Source organism: Kogia breviceps, chromosome 8 (genome assembly GCF_026419965.1).
Source record: "Kogia breviceps isolate mKogBre1 chromosome 8, mKogBre1 haplotype 1, whole genome shotgun sequence".
In the NCBI taxonomy this organism is placed as follows: Eukaryota; Metazoa; Chordata; class Mammalia; order Artiodactyla; family Physeteridae; genus Kogia; species Kogia breviceps.
Genome location: NC_081317.1, coordinates 40747754 through 40773503, shown reverse-complemented (window position 1 = coordinate 40773503; position 25750 = coordinate 40747754). Strand labels below are relative to the sequence as shown.

Below are 25750 nucleotides of genomic sequence, written 5' to 3'. Positions count from 1 at the left end.
TATTTTTAAAAGATAAATTATTGCAGCATAACTTGCAAAGTTGCTCCTCATATGACATGTTGACTTCAATTTTACACCACGTTGATAGGATTTTAAAATGTATTATCTATTTAATATTCATGACACTGTCTCAAAGGGTAACTTCCCTAGAGTGAAAATCCTATGCTTTGTAACTCAGAGCCTTACTAACTAGCCTCTCCTAACTCAGGGAGAGGACTTTTTTTCATCTGTTATTCCAAGCTAGAAAATGAGAATTAAGAGAAGGAAAGTGCTTTTCCACTGAGAACTCTGAATTGGCTGCCTTTTTTTCTTGCAGAAGAAAATGGAGAAGCTCTCGTTCAGGTGGGAATTGCCAGACTAAGGGAAAATGATCAAGTGCTCTTGGAAAGAATTCCAGAGCTCAAACTCCATTGGTTTCATCTACACAAGGATGCCCCAAGCAGAAAGACAAAAATGGAAGACCCAACATAATAGTTTCATTCATACCACATGGTTTCTACCACCACTTGCATGAATACTAAGGACTCTCTTATCTGTGTCTCCATGCCAGACCTCTCTGCTAACTTTCATTCCTTATTTCCAACTGGCTACCAGTAATTTTCCACTCAGATTCCCTACAGGCACCACGAAGTCAACATGCCCAGACTCAACATCTTCTCCCCTAACCTGCTTCTCCTTTATTCTGTCTTCTCAGGGTCAGTTTCATGGGTGTGGGATCCATGCTAAGAAGGATCCCACACCTGGTTTAATGGTCTGTTCTTGTGATCTTGAAATTCTTAAAAATTTTTAACAAGGAGCCCCATATTTTCATTTTCCAGTGGGTCCCCAAAATTTGTGGCCAGTACTGGATTGGTATCACCATGACCCCTGTCACTGAAACCAATCACCTGGGACTAATCCCAGATTCTCTCTTCCTTCATTTCTATGTCCAATCATGCTGTTTCATGGCCATGGCTTTACACCAAGCAAGGGCTCACCGTGTTTGGAACGCCTTTTTCCCTTCTTCAAAGAATTGATTTCCACTTGTCCTTTAATTATTAATCAAGAGTCATCTACACCAGAGGTACTGATTGATGTCTCAGTCTGATACAGATGCCTCCTCTTGGTCCTCCACCCACATATATCTGTCATTTTGTCCTTGAATCATTATCTTGCTTCTCTGCCTCCAAATGACTATCAGCCTCTTGATGTCTGATTTTATTTCTTTTTATCTCTAGTTCCCAGCTCTGTGCTTGGCATGTAGAAGATATTTTTCAAATGTTTACTGAATAAGATTGACGTTATTTCAAAAAACTTTACTAATTCACTTTTGAAAAACATGATTGCTTGATCTGTACAAATGTTCTTTCCATTTAGAATTAACTTCATGTTTTTCCAAAGTGATCCTCTCACTTCCCTCATGCACCTTCAGGGAAACTCACCAGACAAACAGCTCCAGAGCTTATGTTACACCTCAAATGTATTTTTCACTGTTCTCTGGGGTCACTGTCCCCCGAGGTCACTTCTGAAAGAGAGAACAGCTGGGTCCCCTAAGCCTCTGGGAATTTCCAGGCACTGATGGCTTATACACAATGATTTGTTTGTGCCATGAAGTTGCCAGAGTTCCTCTACAATGCCACCAGAGTCCAGGATACAGGAAAGCAAGAGTGGGAAGTGTGGCCCAGAGGGACAAGAATTCTCTCATTAATCCTGGGGCCCCATGCGCTCTCACGGACGTCCAATGCTTCATCAGATTGGCCAACACAGGAAATCCTGTTTGAAAAACAATCTCTTGATTTGGCTGGGGCGGGGAGTCAAAAGAAATTGTTTCATCCGCAGCATCAATATCTAATCAGCACTTCAGTCTATCAGTGATAGATACACCTGGATGGATTTCTTTATTCATTCACCCACTCATTCACTGAACCTCTACTGAGGGAAATGTGCCAGGTGAGGTATTATCAAGTAAGACAAGGGCCAAAAAGCTCCACACTCAAGGAAATTAAGAATGGTATTATAAAGCAGATGAATTTCACTAACGCCTTACTATTCCAAGTGTGGTTCACAGAACAGCAGCAGCAGCAGCAGCATCTGGAAGCCTATTAGAAATGCAGAATTTCAGGGCACTCCTCAGGACCTCCTGAATCAGAATGTGCATTTTAAAAACAGAACAGAAGATCCACATGAATGTCAGAGACTGAAAAGCACTTATACTTCCCTCCCAAGAGTTGAACGCCAACTCTTTTTAGCCTGAATTAAGTTCAATCCTCAGTTGCAAAACCTGCCCTAATGGCTCCTGATCATAATCCCATTTTTTCCCCATCTCTGGACTCCACATTTGGCTCTCTGCTATTTCATAGTAGGGGCAACTTGAATCCTTCCCCACACCAAGTGGGAACTGAGAGAGAACCCTGCTAGCTATTGAATGCCTACTACTCACACATGTGAATCTCATACTAGATTCTCCGTGGGACAAATTCCGATATTTCTCTTCCTGCCACGTTTTGTTTTTTAACATCTTTATTGCAGTATAATTGCTTTACAATGGTGTGTTAGTTTCTGCTTTATAACAAAGTGAATCAGCTATACATATACATATATATATATCCCCATATCTCCTCCCTCTTGCGTCTCCCTCCCACCCTCCCTATCCCACATTTTTAAGAGTTCCCAGGAGATCAGATAGGTGGTTTGTGACCACCTAGAGGGATGGGATAGGGAGGGTGGGAGGGAGGGAGACACAAGAAGGAAGAGATATGGAAACATATGTATATGTACAACTGATTCACTTTGTTGTAAAGCAGAAACTAACACACCACTGTAAAGCAATTATACTCCAATAAAGATGTTTAAAAAAAAAAAAGAGTTCCCAAAATGCCTACTCAGAAAAAGAAGTAACAACTTAAGAATTCAGTGACTGATGGGCCTGATTCAAGCAGTTTACATGTTAATGCACTGTTGCTGTACATTTTCCATAATCAAAAGAGGGATCTCAAAGTAAGACAAGGCTTTATCTAATTATTAGAGTTGAAAAAAATCGAGATTCAGCTGGAGAGCAAGTGCAATTGGGAAATGCTTACGACAGCAGAGCCTGCCCTTGATCTTCTACTCTTAATATTGCAATGCACACACACACATATGCACACACATGCACACACAGGTATATCGCTCATACTAAGAATTCCAAATATACATATAACACATTTTCCATGTATAACTGGGTTTTTTATTTAACTGACATCATTTCAAGTACTTGTAACTTGCAATCTTGGAGGCCCAAGATGCATGGGAGTTCTATTTTGTTTTACTTAGGGTTTTTAAAAAATTTTTCAGGAAGTTCAGTAAATTGATAGCCACCAAAACCAGCAATTCTTAAGCTTTTTGGCCTGAAAACTCCCTTACATTATTGATGATCTATAGAACTTTTGTTTATTTGGGTTGTATATCTCAATATTTGCTGACAATTTTTAAAAATATTCAAACATTGATTCATTAAAAAAATAATAAACCCATTGCACATTAACATAAATAGCATACTTTTATGAAAAATAACTTTATCTTACAAAATAAAGACTAATTTAGTGAGACAAGTAGTGCTTTTTACATTTTTATAAATATCTTTACTGTCTGGCTCAACAGAAGACAGCTGGATTCTCACATCTGCTTCCATAGTCAATGTGTTGCAATATCACATATCATGCAGCCTCTGGAAAACTCTGCTGTATACGTATGAGAGAATGAGAATGGAAAAGGCAAATCAACATCTCAACAAGGGTGACAAATACAAAAATAGTTTTTTCAACAAATGGTGCTGGGACAACTGGATATCCACATGCAAAAGAACCAAGTTCAACCCCTACCTCAAACCATATACAAAAATTAATTCAAAATGGATCAGATGGGGACTATTTTTTAAAATATTTATTTATGTATTTGGCTGTGCTGGTTCTTAGTTGCAGCAGGCAGGACCTTCATTGCAAAATGCAGGATCTTCAGTAGCAGCACGCAGGATCTTTAGTTGTGGCATGTGGGATCTTTTTTTTTTTAGTTGCGGCATGCGAACTCTTAGTTGGGCATGTGGGAACTAGTTCCCTGACCAGGGATGGAACCTGGGGCCGCTGCATTGGGAGTGCACAGTCTTAGCCACTGGACCACCAGGGAAGTCCCAGATGGGGACAATTAGTGGGTACAGTTTTATCTGGGGGATGATGAAAATGTTCTGGAATTAGTGGTGATGGTTGTACAACTTTGTGAATATACTACATCTGCCGAATTTTACACTTTAAAATGGTGAAATTTTATGGTATGTGATCACATATCAATAAAATAATGAATCAAAGACCTAAATGTAAGAGCTAAAACTATAAAACTGTTCGAAGGAAACACAGGTATAAATCTCATGACCTTGGTTTAGGCAATAGTTAGTTAGCTATGACACAAAAATCAGAAACAACAAAAGAAAAAATAGAGAAATTGGATTTCATCAAAATTTTTAAAATGTTGACACCATCAGAGTAAAAACACAACCCTAAGAATGGGAAAAAAAATCTTTAAATTATTATTTTTTTTGTTTTGTTTTGTTGGTACACGGGCCTCTCACTGTTGTGGCCTCTCCCGTTGTGGAGCACAGGCTCCGGACGCACAGGCTCAGGGGCCATGGCTCACGGGCCCAGCTGCTCCGCGGCATGTGGGATCTTCCCGGACCGGGGCACGAACCCGTGCCCCCTGCATTGGCAGGCGGATTCTCAACCACTGCACCACCAGGGAAGCCCTAAATTATTTATTAAATAAGGGGTCCGTATCCAGAATATATAAAGAATTATTAGAACTCAATAATAAAAAGACAATTCAACTTTTAAATGGGCAAAGGATCCCAACAGACAGTTCTCCAAAGAAGATATACAAATGGCCAATTACCACATGAAATGATGCTCAACATCATTAGCATCAAGGAAATGCAAATCAAAACCACAATAAGATATCACTTCACATTCACTAAGATAGCCATAATCAAATAGATAATAACAAGTGTTGGCAAGACTGTGGAGAAACTGAAACCCTTATACACTGCTGGTGGAAATATAAAATGGTGCAGCTGCTTGGGAAAACAGTTTGGCAAACTGTTCAATTCAAAAGATTTAAACAGAGTTACTAAACATATGACACAGTAATTTCACTCCCAGGTGTATACCGAAAAGAAATGGCAAATTTTATAGGAATATGCACTGCAACATTCTTCATAATAGCCAAAAAGTGGAAACAACCCAAATTTTCATCAACAGATAAATTGATAAACTGTGATCTATCCAAACAATAGAATATTATTCAGCAATTAAAAGTGAAGAAATACGGACACATGCTACAACATGGATGAACCTTGCAAACATTATGCTAACTGAAAGAAGTCAGACACAAAAGATCATTGTATGATTTCACTTTTATCAAATGGCCACAACAGACAAATCTCTAGAGACAGAAATTAGATTCGTGGTTACCTAGGGCTAGGAGGTTTAGGGGGAAAGGGGAGTGTGACTACTAAAGGGCATAGGCTTTCTTTTGGGGATGATGAAAATGTTCCAAAATTGCTTGTGGTAATGGTTGCACAACTCTGTGAAGATCTTAAAATTGTACACTTCAAATGGGTGAATTTTATGGTATGTAAATTATACCTTGATAAAACTCTTTTATCTAGAAGAGGCAAACAACATCTTATTATTATTTTGAAAATAGTTTGAACCTCATACACCCCCTGCAAGGATCTCAGGGACTCCTGGGGGTCCCCAGAACACATTTCGAGAATCACCGACCCAGACAGACAAAGAATCTAGTATGGTTAACTTCTAGCAGCCCTCCCCCCTTCCCCCTCTTCCTTCAGAGGAGAGCCCTGATTTCTAGGCTTTGACCTCTCCCCCATGCAGACCACCACCAGGAAGGAAGCTGATTCCACTCTGAGTCCCAGGGTCAGGTTCTGGTCACCTGAAGCTAATCAGCACATTCCCTTCTATTGATTACACTCACTGTTCAGGGTGGGCATGTGACCCAGGAGGTCTGATCAGAATGATTGCAGGACTTGTGCTTGGAATGCTGAGTGGGAAGTGGTTTTTCTCTTCTTCTGGAGGGTGTCCAATGAAAATGTGAGAACTGGAACTACTATAACCATTTCACTATCAGTCTGAGGATAAAGCCTCACACAAAGGCAGGATAGTCCTTGAATTAGGTCCTTACTTAAATCAGCACTTCTGGATATGTGATCCAGTAAACACCCTTAGTGCTAAAGCCAGTTTGAATTAGAATTTGTTAGTTAAAAGCACCCAGCTGATATACTGTCCAAATGATGTGGAGCTAACAGTACTGCATTCTCCCCACAGTCAATACACTTTTGCCTTTGCTTTGAGGACATCATGAGATAAGATCTTAGCAGACCATTGAAATAACATTACTTTTTTTGTCAGAATATACTTAATACAAAGAGCTGGCCCATGTAATCTAGGCCTAAACACGTCAGAGCTAGACCACAGTATTTAACAAACTCTCCTATTCCTTTTGTGTCTGATCTTCACTGTACTCTGAATGGCATTCTCAATGAGTTTGACAGAGAAAAGTGTTGGATTGTCCTTTCTAGCAGAAAAGGTGCAGCTGTCAGCTGCACCTAGCTTGAATTTCACCAGCAGGATCATCATGGGGCCTGATATTTAGCATATATGTATGTTTGCATGTGACCATCCAATTCCTGTTCCAGAAGATAAGAAAATCAGGATGCAGTAAACCACTCTCTCTTTTTTTTTTTAACTGAATTAATTAGAATAGTATTCTACATTTGGGTGATGTTTTAACATTTGCAACATGCTTTTATAGACATCACCTCAACAACCCAATGGAGACTGGCAATTGAGGAATTATTATGCCCATTTCACAGATTAAAAAACAGGAGGCCCAGTGACTTGCTTATGGTCTTGCACAATCAAAAAGTAATGGAGTTTGGTCTTAAAGACATTAAATTCCAAGCCAAAGCTTTCCCACTACTTAGGATTAAATCCAGTATACCTTCACATAATAGTAAGACAACCATCAATATTTTTTCAGCTCTTAAAATGGACTAGGTACTAAGCGCTCGGCATATATCCCACATTTAATGGTTACAACAAGCCCATGAGGTTGTGCCATTATTACCCCCACTTTACAGGTGAGGAAACTGAGACCTAAAGAGGTAAAGTGACTTGCCCAAATCACCTGACTAGTTGATAGTAGAGCCAGGGTTCAAACCCAGGCAAGTAGCACTCGGGAACATAAGCTCTCAACCACTTTGCCACACTGCCACTTCAACAAGAGCAGAGGTGCCTGCTCTATATTAGATGGCTTGTAGTTGCCCAGAACCCACCAGCTCAGTAAGGACTGAACTGATTTAACAACACCAACTACAAAGGACTTTCCAATAATTTTTCTTGTTGTGGAATTTGATCATACAAAGATTGCCTAAATTAAGCCTGGGCTTACTTAACATCTTATTAAACATTCCTGGCAGTTTTATTGTAACAATAATTGTAACTCAGTTTGACCTATTCTGAAAGACACTACTGCTTGCTTAGCCAACAGCAGTTCCCCAGCCCCCTACTACACACACACAGGCACACGCACACGTACACACACCTCTCCATTGCTTCCGTGATGTCAAGGCCCACCTCCTGTTATAGAGAGTGAAGGGTGCAGATACCAAATGTACACGTTTCTAGACTCTTTTGCAGCTAAGTCGTGGGTATAGGATCTAATCCTGGCCAATGGGATCTGAAGGAAAGACTGATGGGGGGCCTCCAGGAATGGTGTTCTCCCACGATAAAAAGAAATGCAGGAAGAAACACCACCTCTTATACAGTGGATGTGTTAGTACTTGACTGACATTCAGAACTACTACAGCCACCTTATAATCAGGACTATAAATGACAAAGGTGACGTGTTGAGGTGGCAGAGTGGAAAAATGGAAAGTACCTAGGTCCACGCAGAGCTGCTGAACAACTCTGAAGCTACCCTACCTCTGGACTTCTCATTAGGTAAGATAATAAGGGTCCTTATTATTTAAGCCACTTTAACTTGGCTACTGTCTTATTTGCAGCCTAAAGCATCCTAATTCTCAAGTCTCAGGAGGCAGCTGCAGAGAAGAAGGGCTCTGGATTCTGAGTCAAAAGACATGGCTTCTAATCTACTTACTTGCCAGGTGACTCAAGTTGCCTAATATCTCTGAACCTCATTTTCTACACCTGTAAAATTGAGATAACACTCAAGAACACAATAACATCAATAAAATGGAGATAACAGGATAGGAATGAAAATCACATGAGATAATGTGTATACAACCACTCTGTCAACAGCAATGTTTTACTCAAAGGTAATTAGTCTAGGTAACAGTTAAACTACAGACTTTTTAAACTGGAGCCATCCATTCTAACCCAACTCTCTTATTTTACAAAATAAGAAACATTGATTCCAAATGTCAAATGACTCACTCAGTGTCACATGACTGGTTGGTGACATAACTAAATCATGTATCTCCTGATTCCCAGTCCAATGCTGTCATGCTACCCTCATGCTGACAGGTAATGAGCTACATTAAATACTGGGCTGGTAGCATTCATTCATTCAACAAGTGTTTACTGAACACAACTATATGCCAGGTTCTGCTCTGGGTACTGAGGACTCCTTGAACAACTACCACAACAAAAGTTCCTAACCTCATGAATTTAACAGCCCAGACAGAAATTATTCAATCTACATCTATAAATAATTATTAAGCGCCTACTGTGTACTAGGCACAGTGCCAGGATTTCTATTCAAATACAAATACAAATTTCCAGGCAATTCCGATAATAGCAACCATGTTTACCAGGATTTGCTAACAAAGAAATAATGTACAAAGTCTATATTTTACTCAATAAAAGTCAGTATTAAAAATGGCAAGCTCATTAGAAGGAGTTGTGAATACCCTGCCAGCGTCTGAAAACGTGGATGGAATGGGGAAGATGGCTAGGACTATGCTCTACTTGAAGCAGCAAGACTGAATGAAAGAGGTGAGAGCTAAGGCATGTCCTTCCACAGTCTCCAGACTTCAAGGGTTGGCTCAGTTGGAAAGGCCCAATAGGGAACATTTAGCAACTCCTTCCCCTCCCCAGGCCTCTGTCTGGTGCCCTCGACTCTCCTTTTGCTCCCTATCTGGTTGGAATTCCTCTTCCACTCGACCTAAACATTCACATGCAAATGACATAATGCGACAGCATCCTAGATCCTATGAAGAGCCATAGCAAGTAATACTTGGCATCTCCTACTGGAACTAGCTATCAGGCTGCTGACACTGAGCCATTACATTGTTTGTTTGAAAGGGGTTTTTTGGTCAATAACCACCCAAATTATATAGTTTGGAAAAGAATATTTAAAAGCTATTGTTTTGGGCTTCCCTGGTGGCGCAGTGGTTGAGAGTCCACCTGCCGATGCAGGGGACACGGGTTCGTGCCCCAGTCCGAGAAGATCCCACATGCCGCGGAGCGGCTGGGTCCGTGAGCCATGGCCGCTGAGCCTGTGCGTCCGGAGCCTGTGCTCCGCAACGGGAGAGGCCACAACAGTGAGAGGCCCGCGTACAGCAAAAAAAAATAAATTAAAAAAAAAAAAAAAAAAAAAAGCTATTGTTTTGCCAAAAAAAAAATCCATAACTCACATTTTGTGTGGGTTATAGAGGGAAGATTTGTGTAACTATCTATACTCTCTTTTAATTTTGTGATTCCCTAAAATGGAGGAAAAAGGCAAGCAAGAAAGGAAAGACAGGTGGATTCCCCAGGACATGTACTGGTGACTCCAAAAGCTTATTTTTTTTTAAAAAAAATCATTTTGTCCTCACCCTGAACAAATGGAAAGTTTTTTGTGACCTTATGCTCAGAATTGTAACATCAATTCCCAGGTTGAAATATTCTAGGAAGGTATAAGGTCCAAAATTATCAAAATAAAATCTTTTAATTCATTTTAATTGGTTAAATGATAATCACCATTTGGGGGTAGATGTGCCCCCAAATAAAACACTTGATTTTCTTAAGCAATGCCAAAATCAACATTTTGGAACATAACATTTTAACCTCTTTGGCATCAGTTGGGCCATACAAACTCTAACGTTCCAAATTGCTATTAGACTAGCTACAATTTATTGTTTCCCAGAACACCAGGCAATGCATACATGTCCTTTGGGGACTATTTATCTATTCTAAGGAAGACTACCTCCCCCAAAGGGAAAAAAAAAAAAACAGTGGTGTCAACTCCAAGTGGGAAAGGACAGGGCAGAGAGAGGGCTGAGAGAGCCCAGGAGAACTCAACAGCCCCACTCTCTGCCACTGGTCCCTTCATTATCTACATATTCAATATGGATTAAAGTTCTTGAACACCCACTTTAGGACTTAAAGCAAAATACACAAACTACTCTCTCTGACTCACAAGACAGTACATGCCAAATGTTTCTGTGCAACCCTGTGGCAGCAGAAAAACTGCCTATCCTGCTAATCCTTTTATTATTAAGTTTAGCAGCAATGCTTAGTCCAGAATGAAATTCAAGATCCTCCAGAAAAGTCAGTGGGAGCCTACTTTCCTGGGAGGTCATGGGGCACCACATTCCTCCCTTGAAACTTATCCAGTTGTCAGCTCACAAATTAGTTGTCACTGTCCCTATGCCACAAACTCCCACAAGAAAAGAAAAAGGGGGGGGGACCATTCGTTCATTCATTCATTCTTAGTTAACACAGCCCAGAGGCAGATTCTTGCCCCTGGGAGACGCTGCTCCCATTCATCTCTCACCAGAATGGGGGTAGGGTGCCCAGTATTTTTAAAACAGCTCACTCCGTCCTGGAGCTTCAAGACTCAGGTATGTGAGAAGAGGAAATCACAGAGATAAATAATAGATTTAAAAGTCAGAAGCTAATAGTGCTGAACCCTGACATGACCTTTCCAGGTTGTGTGCCCCAAGTGGGTCTTGGCACAGGACACATACCTGCCTACATATACATGCACTGAAAGAACACACACACACACACACACACACACACACACACACACACACACACACACACACACACACACCGCTGCAGCTCACACTAGATCTACTGCAAGCCCAGAGGCACTTACTACCCGAGGACGGGGTTGCCAGCAAAGCTGCCTTCGCCCAAACAACTGTGGCCTTCTCCAACTTGGACGAGAGCAAATGTCCACCAATATCCCAAAGGGCGCTTTTTCCCGGAACCCAGGTCCTGCAGGGCTCCCTCCCTGCCGGCCTCACAGCCCTTTTCTTTTCTCTGAAACACTCAGATTTGACACGATTCCTTTCGAGGTAGCTCCAGTCCGCGCAGCGCGCGCCCCATCCCTTAAGGCTGGAGCCCGGGGCTGCCTGGCCTCTCTTCACTCCCGGGAAACTTCGCCGCCTCTCCACGCTGAGAAGTAAAGGCCACCGGTAGAGGGGAGGCAGGGAGAGAGAGCAGGTCCCTGGGACTGAGGGCACCTCCGGAGCCCGGGCGCCGGAGAAAGAAATGAGTGAACCCAGGCTGGTGCATGCCTTCTCCACGTGGAGGAATGGAGGAAGGAAAAAGTGGGCGACATGCAGGTACCCCTCTTGGCTCTCAGAACTCATATCCCGACGGGGTAGGGAACAGAGGGGTTAGAGTCCCCCAGGAGGCAGCTGCCTTGCGCCCCCAGCCTAGGCGCAGCGAGACTTGAGCGCAGCGTGTAAGCCAGAGGAAGGGGCCCCGGGGACGCAAAACGCGCGCCTGGTGCCTACGGGGGACAGTGCCCCCATCCCTGGGTAGGGCTCCCAGCCTCAGGGGGCGGAGGAAGAGAAATGTGGCTTTCTAGCAGGCCCCCGACTGGGTTCTTCGCCCCTGCTGGCGCACGCCCACCCGCAGAGGCCCCCCAGTCCTGCGCCCGGGGTGTAGTCCACTCCCTCGCCCCAGCACCTGGATGTGGCAGGAGATCTCCGAGTCGTCCAGCAGCCGAATGGTGCATTTCATCTCCTGGCTGAGCGATTTGATGCTGGAGCTCCGAAAGTGGATCATTTTCATGGTCCTCCTGCCTCTCGGCACACAGTGGCAGGAGGCGAACATGCACCGCGGCCCGTGGAAGCGAGCGAGAGGCTCCGGGCCGGCGCGGCGCTCGCCCGCGCGGACACACACACTCGCTTACGCACCGTCCTGGAAACCCGGGCGCGGCTCAGCCCCGGCACAGCAGCGGCGACGGGCGCCTGCGGCCACACAAGCCGAGCGGCCGGGGCGCGGCAGGCGGGCCCCTCCCTCTCCTCGCTTCCCTCCCTCTGCTCGCTCCCCTCCCTCCGCTCCCTCGCCTCCGCCTCGCCCGCTCCTTTCCCCGCCTCCGCCCCTCGCGCGCGCTCCTGCGCCTCCCTCCGCCCGGGCTCGCTTGCAGAGGATGCCCCGAGCCCGCGACCCCCAGCTGGCGCGCGACGTACTCACTCCCACTCGCGAGGAGCTGCGGCAGGAGAAGGTGGAGAGAGGGCTAACGCTGGTGGCCGGGGCGCCCCGGCAGTGGCCTGCTCCGCCGCCGCCGCCTCTGCGTCAGGCTGGGCCCGGCAGCCTCCTCCCTCTCCGGCCGCGATCACTCTGGCTCCTGGTCGCGCACGTCCCTGCCCCGGCTCCCCCAGGCGCCCGACAGCGCCCTGCTCTGCTTGGCCCCAGGGACCTGGCTGCGGGCGTGGGGGTGGAGGGCGATCCTGACTTACACCCGCAAGGAGGATTCCCCTGCGGGAGAGGATTACTGGACCAAGGGCGAACCCCGAGAGTGACATGAGGCCCTTGCCCGGCTACAACGGCAATAAGGCTAACAGTCACAATCCCTGGTACTCATGGGGATTTTTGTAAGCCTTTATTTTGTTTAATATTAACTGAGAGTCAATCTCCTTCTCTAAGAAATTCAGAACCTTCCTTAAGCAATTTCTCTTTTTTGTCTCCCAACATTTCACTTCGATCTCTGGTAGCAGTACCTTAGACCCGAGCAAGAGGGTCCTTATCCTGCCCTAAGGGGGGCCCTTAAGGGACTTCTGCTCCCACATTGTCCAAGAATGGAGGTATACCCCGTCCGGTTTTAGGCCAATCTCTGGGTACTGGGAACCCTGGGATTCTGCCTCCAGGATGTTGGGGATAGGCGTCTCCTGCCCCTCTCTCTTTCCCAGCGTGTCTCAAGCCCCTGTATGGTGTGCCTATAGGCCCAAGGGCAGCTGTAGAGGCAGGTGGACTTTGGATGTGGTGGCCAAGACATCCAGAAGTGGGAGGAGAAAGAGGGTCTCTCACCCTGCTGCCCTTTCCTGGGCTGAACAGGTCGTTATTAAGGAGTATTTGTTAGAGGAAGGGCTCATGGCCCAGCTGTCGGTTCTTGCTGCAGCTGCACAGAGCCTCCTCATCCAAACGTATGCCCTGTACTTGGGGTGGGAGGGATGGCCCAGTCATTTCACCTAAACTTGATACACTTTGATGGGCCATCAGTGCTCTAGGACACCCCCGTGGGATTGGCTGAGGCTTGCTTGGGGTCTGCATTGCAGTCAGTTTCCTCCCTGTGTTGATCACTAATAAATACCCAATAGGTCAAATTCAGTCTCAGCATTTGCTTCTGGAAACTCCAAACTGTCAGGATAGGAGGATAGAGTATATTTTATTTAACAATTGATAGCTTGATTATTGCTTGTTAATATTTAGATAATAGTATGTGGGCCTCTGTGTGTATGCTTGCCCCAGGCTGAGGAATGTTAGGGCAGGACCTGACAGGGAGGTCAGTGTGGAGAGTCTGGGAAGATGTGGATTTGACTCTTGGCCTAGCTACTGGCTGACCCTGAGAATCCTGGGAAAGCCTCTTCATTTCTTTTCTCAGCTTCAAAGGCAAGCACATCTATGTTTGTTCTGCTCATCTCACAGGTGGCTGAGAAGCTGGGATGAGACAAGGCCAGTGGAGGACAGATCTGTACTCTCTAAAGCTCCATATGTATATGAGATGTCAGTGTTGAGACTGTTCCACTCCTATATGAAAACTACAACTGGGGTTGAATCATCTCTCCCAACCCAAAGAGCAGATCTAAGATAGCCTAGAGTTCAAAGAAAAGTCACCTCACAAGACAACCCAAGCTTTTCTTTTAAGGCTACATACTTGTCTCTTCTTACTGTAGCAAGCTTTCGGCTCCAAAAGAGTCAAGCTCAGTACCCCAAAATTGTTATCTCAAATTTCAGGGAAGTTGAATAAGGACACTAGGGAAAAGGACAGAACAGAGGTCACCCAAAGTGGGATTGCAAGCAACAGCATTTTGAGGAAATGAGAAGAATCTGAGATTGGCTATCTGGTCTGGTTTGGAAGGCTGAGATTCAACAGGTATAATGTGGGCTTGGGAAGCCCTTGGAATACATGAAAAACAGCTGGGGAAATTACCACATACGGTCACCTGGAGTGAGGTACCCATTGAAGACAAGGCTTTGGGAAACCGAGTGGCCATGGTCACGAAATAACATGAAGAGCAAGAGGAATTCAAAGAATGAGCTCAAGAGGTGAGCTTAAAACTGGGCCACTTTAAGAAAAGCAATGACACACTGAGTCCTAAATTCTCAGCTCACAACTTTTTTAAAAAGCTGTATTCTTTCTATGACAGAGCTAAAAGAATTTTTTATTAATTGAACCACAAGGCTAAAAAGCAAACTCAAATTTTTTTCTACAAACTGCCAAATTACAAAGTCAATTGAATTATCAGCCTCACCAGATTTCATGCGTGAGAGATAATTATCATCAGGAAAGATTGGGAATCTGGGAATAGAAATGGGGTCATAAAGGAGGATTTGGTTAATTCCTAGTAACTAAATCCCCCAAATCCCTCTTGACAGCAGAAGCAAAGCCTCTTCCCTTATCTAAAAAGGCTGTTCCTGCATTGTTTGAAGACAATATTCCGTCCTCACCTGAGGCAGTTACCCTGGAAAGGGAAGACAATCTCCTTGCCACCTCTTGCCCACCACCTCTGACTACTCTCACTCTTAATACTTGAATCAGATCCAGGTGCCCGTGGAAAGCCAGTTACAAAGTCAACCCCAGGAAGAGAAAGAGTTACAAGGTTTTGCTAACTTAACTTGAAAAGTATGTGTGTAAATAAACTTAAAGTTGTTGATTTGAGTGTACTTTTCAGTGACTCTGGTTTCAATGTACCATCTAAATAAATTGACTGACTTTGGGACTGAGCTAAATGAAAATGAGAAGGAAGAAATCCCCCAATATTTGTACAGGAAAAAAATCCAAAGAATCAAGGAGAAGGAAATACTGAAGTGGATGCTCATATGTAGCCAGTTCACCTCTCTCGTAACCATGAGTCCTGAGGGGGCCTCCACCACAGCTTTGGGAGAATCATTGCTGAAGGAAGCACGGCCATCATTGAAAAGTACCACAGTGTTTGTTCTCTGTGACCAGGGGTGCTTTGAAAACCTCTGCAGTTAAAAGGAGCTCCCTGATTTAAATGGAGATGATCAGAGCCTGGATTAGCAGAGGACAAATAGTGGTACTTAACCTTCGGTGTCCTGGAGGGCACAGAGACAGTCAGGAGCAGTGGGACCCAAATGACTTCAGAGTGATGTGACCCACAGGAATTTGCTGATCACTAGACATCCAACTAATGTTTTTTTTTTTTTTTTTTTTTTGCGGTACGCAGGCCTCTCACTGTTGTGGCCTCCCCCGTTGCGGGGCACAGGCTCCGGACGCGCAGGCTCAGCGGCCATGGCTCATGGGCCTAGCCGCTCCACGGCATGTGGGAATCTTCCCGGACCGGGGCACGAACCCACGTCCCCTGCATCGGCAGGCGGACTCTCAACCACTGCGCCACCAGGGAAGCCCCTAAGGTCCTATTTGATCTGTAGAACAGATAAAATTTCTAGGTCTGATAAACAAAAGCCTGACTAAAACTCCCCTCCAATGATTTCCAAATCTGAACCTGTCCCTACAACCAGAGACATCTGAGTAAATGAAAAATGGTTCCACCTGAGGAGTGAGAACATTGGCCACAGCAGAGAAGAACTGGCAAGGTCCAGTTCCTAATAAAGAAGTAGCAGTGGGAGAGATGTCTCATGCTCAGTGGTAGAAGCTGCAGCTCCTTACTGAAAAATTCCCAACCCATGGGTCATAGCACTTTGATGAGCCACAAATGGAAAACAGGTGGCCTGGCCTCAACAGCTTGATGGTTGTAAATATTGTGCACTGGGTTTTAAAAAAAATTTTTAAGCATTTTTATAGCCATTAAAATTGATGATTGAAAAAGAAATACTTAGGTATAAATCTAACAAAATATATACACATTCTATATAAAAACTTAGATGAAAGAAATCAAAGAATTAAATAAATGGAGGGATATTCCATGTCTGTGAGTGGGAAGACTCAACATTGTTAAGATGTCAGTTCTTCTCAACCTGATCTATGCAATGTGATTCAAATCAAATCCCAGAAAGTTATTTTGTAGATATTGACAAATTTATGCTAAAGTTTATTTGGCAAGGCACAAAACCCAAAATAGCCAACACAATACTGAAGATAAACAAAGATGGAAGACTGACACCACCTGACTTTAAAACAGTATAAAGCTACAGTGATCAGAACAGTGTGGTACTGGTAAAAGAATAGACAAATAAATTAATAGAACAGAATAGAGAGCCCAGAAATAGACCCACACAAATAGAGTAAACTGATCTCTGACAAAAAAGCAAAGTCAATCCAATGGAAAAATAATAGTTGTTGTTGGGTTTTTGTTTTTGTTTTTTGGTGTTTTTTTACTATCCTTTTCATGTGCTGGAACAACCTGATATCCATATGCAAAAAAAATAATCTAGATACTACTCATAAAAATTAACTCAAAATGGGTCATACAGCTAAATGTAAAATGTAAAACTATAAAACTTCTAGAAGATAATGTAGGAGAAAATCCAGATAACTTTGAGTTCAGTGATGACTTACAGATACAACACCAAAAGCATGATAAGTTGGACTTGATTAAAATAAAAAACTTCTGCTCTGCAAAAGACACTGTTACGAGAATAAGATAAACTACAAACTGAAAGAAAATATTTGCAAAACACATATCAGACAGAGGACTTGTATCCAAAATGTACAACAACTCTTAAAGCTCAAAATAACAAATAATTCAATTTAAAAATAGGCAAAAGATCTTAACACACTTCACTAAAGAAGATATACAGAAGGTAAATAGACATATGAAAAGATTCTCAACATCATACTTCATTAGATAATTGCAACATTAACTAATTGAGATACTACTACATACCTATTAGATAACTAAAATCCAAAACACTGACAACACCAAATGCTGACAAGGATACAGAGCAGCAGGAACTCCCATTCATTGCTGGTGGGAATGTAAAATGGTACAGCTACTTTGGAATACAATTTGGTAGTTTCTTGCAAAGCTAAACATAGGCTTACCATACAATCCAGCAATTGTGCTCCTAGGTATCAACCCAAATGAGACAAAAACTATGTCCACAAAAAAACCTGCACACAAATGTTTACAGAAGCTTTACTGATAATTGCCAAAAATTGGAAACGTCCAAGATGTCCTTCAATAGGTGAATGGATAAACTGTAGTACATTCATACAATGGAATACTATTTAGCAGTAAAAACAAATTTTTAAAAATGAACTATCAAGCCACAGAAAGACATGGAGGAACCTCAAATACATATTGCTAAGTGAAAGAAGCCAGTCTGAAAAGGCTACATACTGTATGATTCCAACTATGTGACATTCTGGGAAAGGCCAAGATGATAATAATAGGGGAAAGCAGGGGTGGGAGGTGGGGAGGTAGGATATATAGGAACTCTTTGTACTTCCTGCACAATTTTTCTGTAAACGTGAAAGTGCTCTTAAAAAATTAAGGGTATTTAGGGACTGTAGTGGCGGTCCAGTGGTTAAGACTTCGCCTTCCAATGCAGGGGGTGTGGGTTCAATCCCTGGTCGGGGAGCTAAGATCCCACATACCTTGTGGCCAATAAAACCAAAACATTTAAAAAAAAACAGAAGTAATATTGTAACAAATTCAATAAAGATTTTTAAAATGGTCCATTTCAAAAAAAAAAAATCTTTAAAACAAGAAATTAAGTGTAGTTAAAAACACATCAATCTCTACCATGTGAGGACACAGGGAGAAGGCAGCCACCTGCAAGCCAGGAAGAGAGCTCTCATCGGGAACCCAATTGGCCACCACCTAATCTTGGACTTCCCAGACTCCAGAACTGTGAGAAAATTAATCTCTATTGTTTAAGCCAACAACAACAAAAAATGATCATTGAAAATATTTTGAACACCATTTATATGGCTCCTTCTATTAAATTCTTGCATTTAGTAAATGTTATTTGGGGGCATATAACTCCATGCATTATTGACTTGCCGCCAGAGAGCACCAAGCAGTAGCAACATTGCCTAGCACCTGCCTATTAGTCCATCACAATTCATCTGATGTTTAACTTGGCTTTGGTCAGTGAGATGATTTGCCTTTCAGATGAATGTAAAATATTTAGTTTTCTTGTTAAATCAATTTTTCAATTAACATAAAAATACATTTGGTTTCTCATTGTTGATATTATTTGCTATGAAATGACTAATTGATTTTCATTAATTCTTTCCATTGTTGCTTCTTGCTTTTCATTTTTTATATGCTTTTGAAATTTGCAATTAGCCAAATTCAGGTATTGCTGGAATTTCTTTGCATTTCTAAAAACATAAGAAGAAACATACTTTAATGAATTCTATTCATTAAATGTATCTTTGCAATTTCAGGAGATTGATTTTTCAATATACTTTATGCTATATGAGGGTATTAATATTTATATTGAGTACTTTTTTCAGAATTTTTGTTATTTAAGTGAAAATTAAAATCAATTTTTCATTTTATTTACTGCACACTTCATTTCTTTGAATTTTTGATGTTATTAAATTTTTTGTGCTAAAATACAGTTAACATAAAATTTACCATCTTGGGGCTTCCCTGGTGGCGCAGTGGTTGAGAATCCGCCTGCCGATGCAGGAGACACGGGTTCGTGCCCTGGTCCGGGAGGATCCCACATGCCGCGGAGCAACTAAGCCCGTGAGCCATGGCCGCTGGGCCTGCGCGTCCGGAGCCTGTGCTCCGCAACGGGAGAGGCCACAACAGTGAGAGGCCTGCATACCACAAAAAAAAAAAAAAAAAAAAAAAAAAAAAAAAAAAAAAAAAAAAAATTCACCATCTTAAGGGTACAGTTCAGTGGTACTAAATACTTTCATGTTGTGCAAACATCACCACCATTCATCTCCAGAACACTTTTCATCTTGAAACTCTATATAATTAAACAGTACTCCCTATTCCTTTCCCCCCAACCCCCAGCAACCACCACTCTATGATTTTGACTACTCAATGTACTTCATGTAAGTGGAAAAATACAGTATTTGTCTTTTATGACTAGCTTATTTCACTCAGCATAATGTCCTCAAGATTCATCCATGTTGTAGCATATTACAGAATTTTGTTCCTTTTTAAGGCTGAATATCATTCCATTGTATGTATACCACATTTTTCATTCCATTGTATGTATACCACATTTTGCTTGTCCATTCATCCATTGATAGACATTTGACTTGCTTCCATGTTTTAGCTGTTGTGAATAGTACTGCTATGAACATAGGTATATAAATACCTCTTTGAGACCCTGTTTTCAATTCTTCTGGGTATATATCGAGAATTGGAATTGCTGAATCATATGCTAGCTCTATTTTTAATTTTTTGAGGAACCACCATACTGTTTCCCACAGCAGCTGTACCATTTTACATTCCCACCCCCAATGCACAAGGGTTCCAATTTCACCACATTCTCTCCAACACTTGTTTTCTGGGTTTTTTTGATAGTAGTCATCCTAATGGGTGTGAGCATCATAGTTTTGATTTACATTCACCTAAAGATTAGTGATGTTGAGCATCTTTTCTTGTGCTTACTGGACATGTATATATCTTCTTTGGAGAAATGTCTATTCAAGTCCTATGCCCATTTTTGAACTGGGTTGTTTGTTTTTTTGTGTTGTTTAGTATTTCTCTATATATTCTGGATATTAATCCCTTATCAGATACATGATTTGCAAATATTTTCTCCCATTCTGTACGTTGCCTTCTTATTCTGTTAATAATGTCTTTTTTTGCACAATGTTTTAAAAATTTTATGAAGTCCAATTTGTCTATTTTTTCCTTTGTTACCTGTGGTTTTGATATCATATCCAAGAAATCATTGCCAAATCCAATGTCATAAAACTTTCATCCTATGTTTTCTTCAACTAGTTTTATTGCTTTAAGTCTTATATTTAGATCTTTCATTCATTCTGAGTTAATTTTTGTATATGGTGTTAGGTAAGGGTCCAACTTAATTCTGTTGCATATGCATACCCAGTTTTCCCAGCATCATGTGTTGAAAATACTGTCCTTTCCCACACTTTGGTCTTGTCATCCTTGTCAAAAATCATTTGACCACATATGCAAGAGTTTATTTCTGGGCTCTCTATTCTATTCTGTTGGTCTTTATATCTATTATGCCAGTAATACACCGTTTTGATTATTGTAGCTTTATAGTAAGTTTTGAAATCAGCAAGTGCGGATTCTCCAGTTTTGTTGTTCTTTATCAAGTTTGCTTTGGCTACTCAGGGTCCCTTGGGAGTCTATATGGATTATAGGATGGGTTTTTCTATTTCTACAAAAACCATCATTAGAATTCAGATAGGAACTGCAATGAATCTATAGGTCACTATGGGTGACATTATACTATCTTAAGAATAGTAAATCTTGGGCTTCCCTGGTGGCGCAGTGGTTGAGAATCCGCCTGCCGATGCAGGAGACACGGGTTCGTGCCCTGGTCCGGGAAGATCCCACATGCCGCAGAGCAACTAAGCCCGTGAGCCATGGCCGCTAGACCTGCGTGTCCGGAGCCTGTGCTCCGCAACGGGAGAGGCCACAACAGTGAGAGGCCCGCATACCGCAAAAAAAAAAAAAAAAAAAAAAAAAAGAATAGTAAATCTTCTAGTACATGAATGTGGGATGTGTTTCCGTTTATTTATGTCTTCTTTATTTCAGCATGTTTTGCAGTTTTCATTGTACAACTCTTTTGCCCCCTTGGTTAATTCCTAAGTATTTTATTCTTTTTGATGCTATTGTAAATGGAATTGTTTTTGTAATTTCCATTTCATATTGTTCATTGTGTATAGAAATGTAACTAATTTTTGCATGTTAACCTTGTATCCTGCTACTTTACTAAACTCACTTATTACTTCTAACAGGATTTTGTGGAATCTTTAGGGTTTTCTACTCATAAGATCATATTATCTACAAACAGAGGTAAATTTACTCTTCCTTTCCAATTTGGATGCATTTACTTCTTTTTCTTGCCTAACTGCCCTGGCTAGGACTTCCAGTACAATGTTGAATAGAAGTGGCAAGAGTTGGCATGCTTGCTTTGCCCTAATCTTAGAGGAAATTCTTTTAGTCTTTCACCATTGAGTATGATGTTTGCTGGGTGTTTTCATATATGGCTTTTATTATGTTGAGGTAATTTCCTTCTATTCCTAGTTTGTTGAGTGTTTTAACCATGAAAGTTTGTTGAACTTTGTCAAATGCTCTTTCTGCATCCATTGAGGTGATCCTGTGGGGTTTTTCTTTTATTTTGTTAATTTGGTGTATTAGTTTGATCACTTTTCATATATGGAAACATCCCTGCATTCCAGGAATAAATCCCACTTGGTCATGGTATATAATCCTTTAAATATGCTGCTGAGTTCTGTTTGTTAATATTTTATTGAGGATATTTGCCAATGTTCATAAGGCATATTGCTTTATAGCTTTCTTTTCATGTAGTGACTTTGGTTTGAGTATCACGGTAATGCTGCCCTCATAAAATGAGTTAGGAAGTGTTCCCTCCTCTTCAACTTTTGCAAAAGTTTGAGAAAGACTGATATTAGTTCTTTAAATGTTTGGTAGAATTCACCAGAGAAGCCATTAGACCCAGGCTTTTTGTCAGGAGATTTTGATAACTGATTCAATCTCCATACTATTTATGGTCTATTCAGATTTTCTGATTTTTTGTGATCTAGCCTTGGTAGATTTTGCATTTCTAGAAACGTGTCCATTTAATCTAGATTATCCAATTTTTTGCATACAATTGTCCACAGTACTCTCTTATAATCCTTATTTTTAGAATCAGTAATAATGTCCTAACTTTCATTTTTGATTTTAGTAATTTTAGTCTTCTCTTTTTTTCTTAGTCTGTCTAGCTAAGGGTTTGTCAATTTTGTTGATCTTTGCAAAGAATCAAGTTTCAGTTTCATTGATTTTCTCTATTATTTTTCTTTTATTCATTTATCTTTGCTCTAACCTTTATTATTTTCCTCTTTGTTCTAGCTTTGGGCTTAGCTTCTTCTTTTTCTTGTCCTTTAAGTTATAAAATTAGTTTGTTGATTTGGGCTCTTTCTCATTTTTTACTATAAGCATTTATAACTGTAAATTTACCCCTTACCACTGCTTCACTGTGTCCCATAAATTTTGATATGTTGTGTTTTCACTTTCATTCATCTCTAAGTATTTTCTAATTTCTCTTGTTATTTTTTCTTTGATCCTCTAGTTAAGACTGTGTTAATTTTCACAATTTTGTGAATTTTTAAAATTCCTTTCTCATTTCCTTTTGTGTAGATTCTATAGCTATTTCCTTTATTGTTACCATGGGGATTACATTTAACATCCTAAAGTTATAAAACTCTAATTTGAATTTATACCAGTTTAACTTCAATAGTATACAAAAATCTCCTCCTTCACAGCTCTATCACCACCCCTTTTAATTATTGACATCACAGTATATCTTTGTGCATTGTGTGCTCCAAACCATAAGCTAATAATTCTTTTCAACACATTAGTCTCTTAAATTATGTAGAAAACTAAATTTGTAGTTACAAACTAAAGTTACAATGCTACTAGATTTTAGACTGATTTGTTTTAATGTATGGATCTCTTTGAGTTCATCTTACTTAAGCTTCTTGGATGTTTGTATTCATATCTTTCATCAAATTTGGGAATTTTTCAGCCATTGCTTCTTCAAATATTCTCTCTGCCCCCTACTCTCTCTCTTCCCCTTCTGGGACTCCCACAATGTATATGTTGATCTGCTTGATGATGTCCTACCAGTCCCTTAGGCTCTGTTTGCTTTTCTTCAGTCTTTTTCTTTCTTGTGCTCAGCCTAGAAAATTTCCTCTTGTCCTATCTTTAAGTTTACTGATTCTTTCTTCTGCCTGCTCAAATATGCCTTTGAATCCCTCTAGTGACTTTTTCATTTCAGTTATTATATTTTTCAGCTCCAGAATTACTTCTTGGTTTTTTTTCCCCTAAGGTTTCCTCTCTTTTGATATTTCTCTTTTGTTTATGCATGTTTTCTTTACTTTCTCCACATCTTCGTTTAGTTCTTTGGGCATCTTTAAGATAGCTGTTTTAAAGCCCTTGCCTAGTAGATCTGCCATCATATCTTTTTCAGGGACAATTTCTGTTTTGTTTCATTGTTTTCCCTTTTAATGGGCCATACTTTCCTGTTCCTTTTTATGCCTTGTAATTTTTTTGTTGAAAACTGGATATTTAAGTCTAATAATGTGGTAACTCTGAAAACAGATTCTCCTTCTGCCCAGGAATGCTGGGTTTTGTTATTGTTTTGTTTATTGTTTCTTTTGTTTGTTTGTTTTATTGTTGTAGGCTGTCTCTGTTCAAGGGATGAGCCTGAGGTCTCCTCAGGTCTTTTCTGAGCCTGCGGCTTTCCCTGGACATGCACGGTCACTTTCTAGTTTTCCCTATATGTGCAGTGCAATTGTTTTTGAATGTCCTAGCTTTAATGAAGAGAGGGGAGAAAAGGTGTTAGTCCTTTAAATCTGGAGGTCATTTCAGTTGGATGGGGATTTGCAAGAATGAAGAGAGGTACAACAACAATGTTCACCCTCCTCTTTGGTCTGTACTTCTGTGATCAGAAGCATCAATCAGCAATCAGAGCACAGATCCCTGATATCTGGAACACAGGGTCCTTATTGCCCATCCCAGCTCCTGCAAGCTGTGTGTAGGCTTTTCCAGGAATGGGTTCAGGGCTTCTGCCATGGGGCTAGAGGATAGGGATAGGTAGCTGTTACTAGGCCAAGAGCAGTAATTGACTGAAATTAACCACAATTTACAATTTACTGTCCAAGCTTCCCCTGGAAGTTGCAAGCCTTCAATAGATTTCTGAGCTCCAAAACAGTTACATCATACAGCTTCTGCCAGTGCAATTATTGCCTAGGAGTGTAGACAGATTCCTGGTACTTCCTCCTCCACCATCTTCCAAGAATTCTCCCCTACCACAATTTGTTTTAAAACATTATAAAGAATGAAGATGACCTCGAAATATTGATCCAAAGATGTTCTGAAGCCACAAAGGCCTCTAGTTTCATTGAGTGTTTTATAATTATTTATATTTTATACATATTTACTTATGAAAAGTTTTCAATTAAAATTTTTTTGAATTTTTTTATTTTTTTATACAGCAGGTTATTAGTTATCCAGTTTATACACATTAGTATATATATATGTCAATCCCAATCTCCCAATTCATCACACCACCACCCCACCCCTGCCACTTTCCCCCCTTGGTGTCCATACATTTGTTCTCTACATCTGTGTCTCTATTTCTGCCCTGCAAACCAGTTCATCTGTACCATTTTTCTAGGTTCCACATATATGTGTTATTATATGATATTTGTTTTTCTCTTTCTGACTTACTTCACTCTGTATGACAGTCTCTAGATCCATCCACATCTCTACAAATGAACAATTTTGTTCTTTTCATGGCTGAATAATATTCCATTGTATATATGTACCACATCTTCTTTATCCATTCATCTGTCAAAGGGCATTTAGGTTGCTTCCATGACCTGGCTATTGTAAATAGTGCTGCATTGAACATTGGGGTGCATGTGTCTTTTTGAATTATAGTTTTCTCTGGGTATAGGCCCAGTAGTGGGATTGCTGGGTCATATGGTAGCTCTATTTTTAGTTTTTTAAGGAACCTCCATACTGTTCTCCATAGTGGCTGTATCAATTTACATTCCCACCAACAGTGCAAGAGGGTTCCCTTTTCTCCACACCCTCTCCAGCATTTGTTGTTTATAGATTTTCTGATGATTCCCATTCTAACTGGTGTGAGGTGATACTTCATTGTAGTTTTGATTTGCATTACTCTAATAATTAGTGATGTTGAGCAGCTTTTCATGTGCTTCTTGGCCATCTGTATGTTTTCTTTGGAGAAATGTCTATTTAGGTCTTCTGCCCATTTTTTGATTGGGTTGTTTCTTTTTTAATATTGAGCTGCATGAGCTGTTTATATATTTTGGAGATTAATCCTCTGTCAGTTGCTTCATTTGCAAATATTTCCTCCCATTCTAAGGGTTGTCTTTTCATCTTGTTTATGGTTTCCCTTGCTTTGCAAAAGCTTTTAAGTTTCATCAGGTCCCATTTGTTTATTTTTATTTCCTTTACTCTGGGAAGTGGATCAAAAAAGATCCTGCTGTGATTTATCCCAAAGAGTGTTCTTCCTATGTTTTCCTCTAAGAGTTTTATAGTGTCCAGTCTTACATTTAGGTCTTTAATCCATTTTGAGTTTATTTTTGTGTATGGTGTTAGGGAGTCTAATCCATTTAGGTCTCTAATCCATTT

General features: G+C 41.0%; 1 protein-coding gene across 9 annotated transcripts in view; it reads right to left on the bottom strand.

The window, feature by feature from the left end:
* The window catches only part of FRMD3 (FERM domain containing 3), a 345639-nt gene extending 333032 nt beyond the window's left edge, over positions 1-12607 (bottom strand). Inside the window, exon 1 of one of the 9 annotated variants that reach the window (XM_067041279.1) lies at positions 12459-12607. Coding sequence is in view for 2 of the 9 variants with exons in the window: in XM_067041274.1 (XP_066897375.1) it covers positions 11949-12095 (147 nt within the window). In the remaining 7 variants the exon portion in view is untranslated. Of the gene's footprint in view, positions 1-11948; positions 12343-12458 lie in introns of those variants that run through there. The other 8 variants (XM_067041281.1, XM_067041274.1, XM_059072326.2 and 5 more) reach the window with 8 other exon arrangements.
* Positions 12608-25750: the final 13143 nt, after the last annotated feature.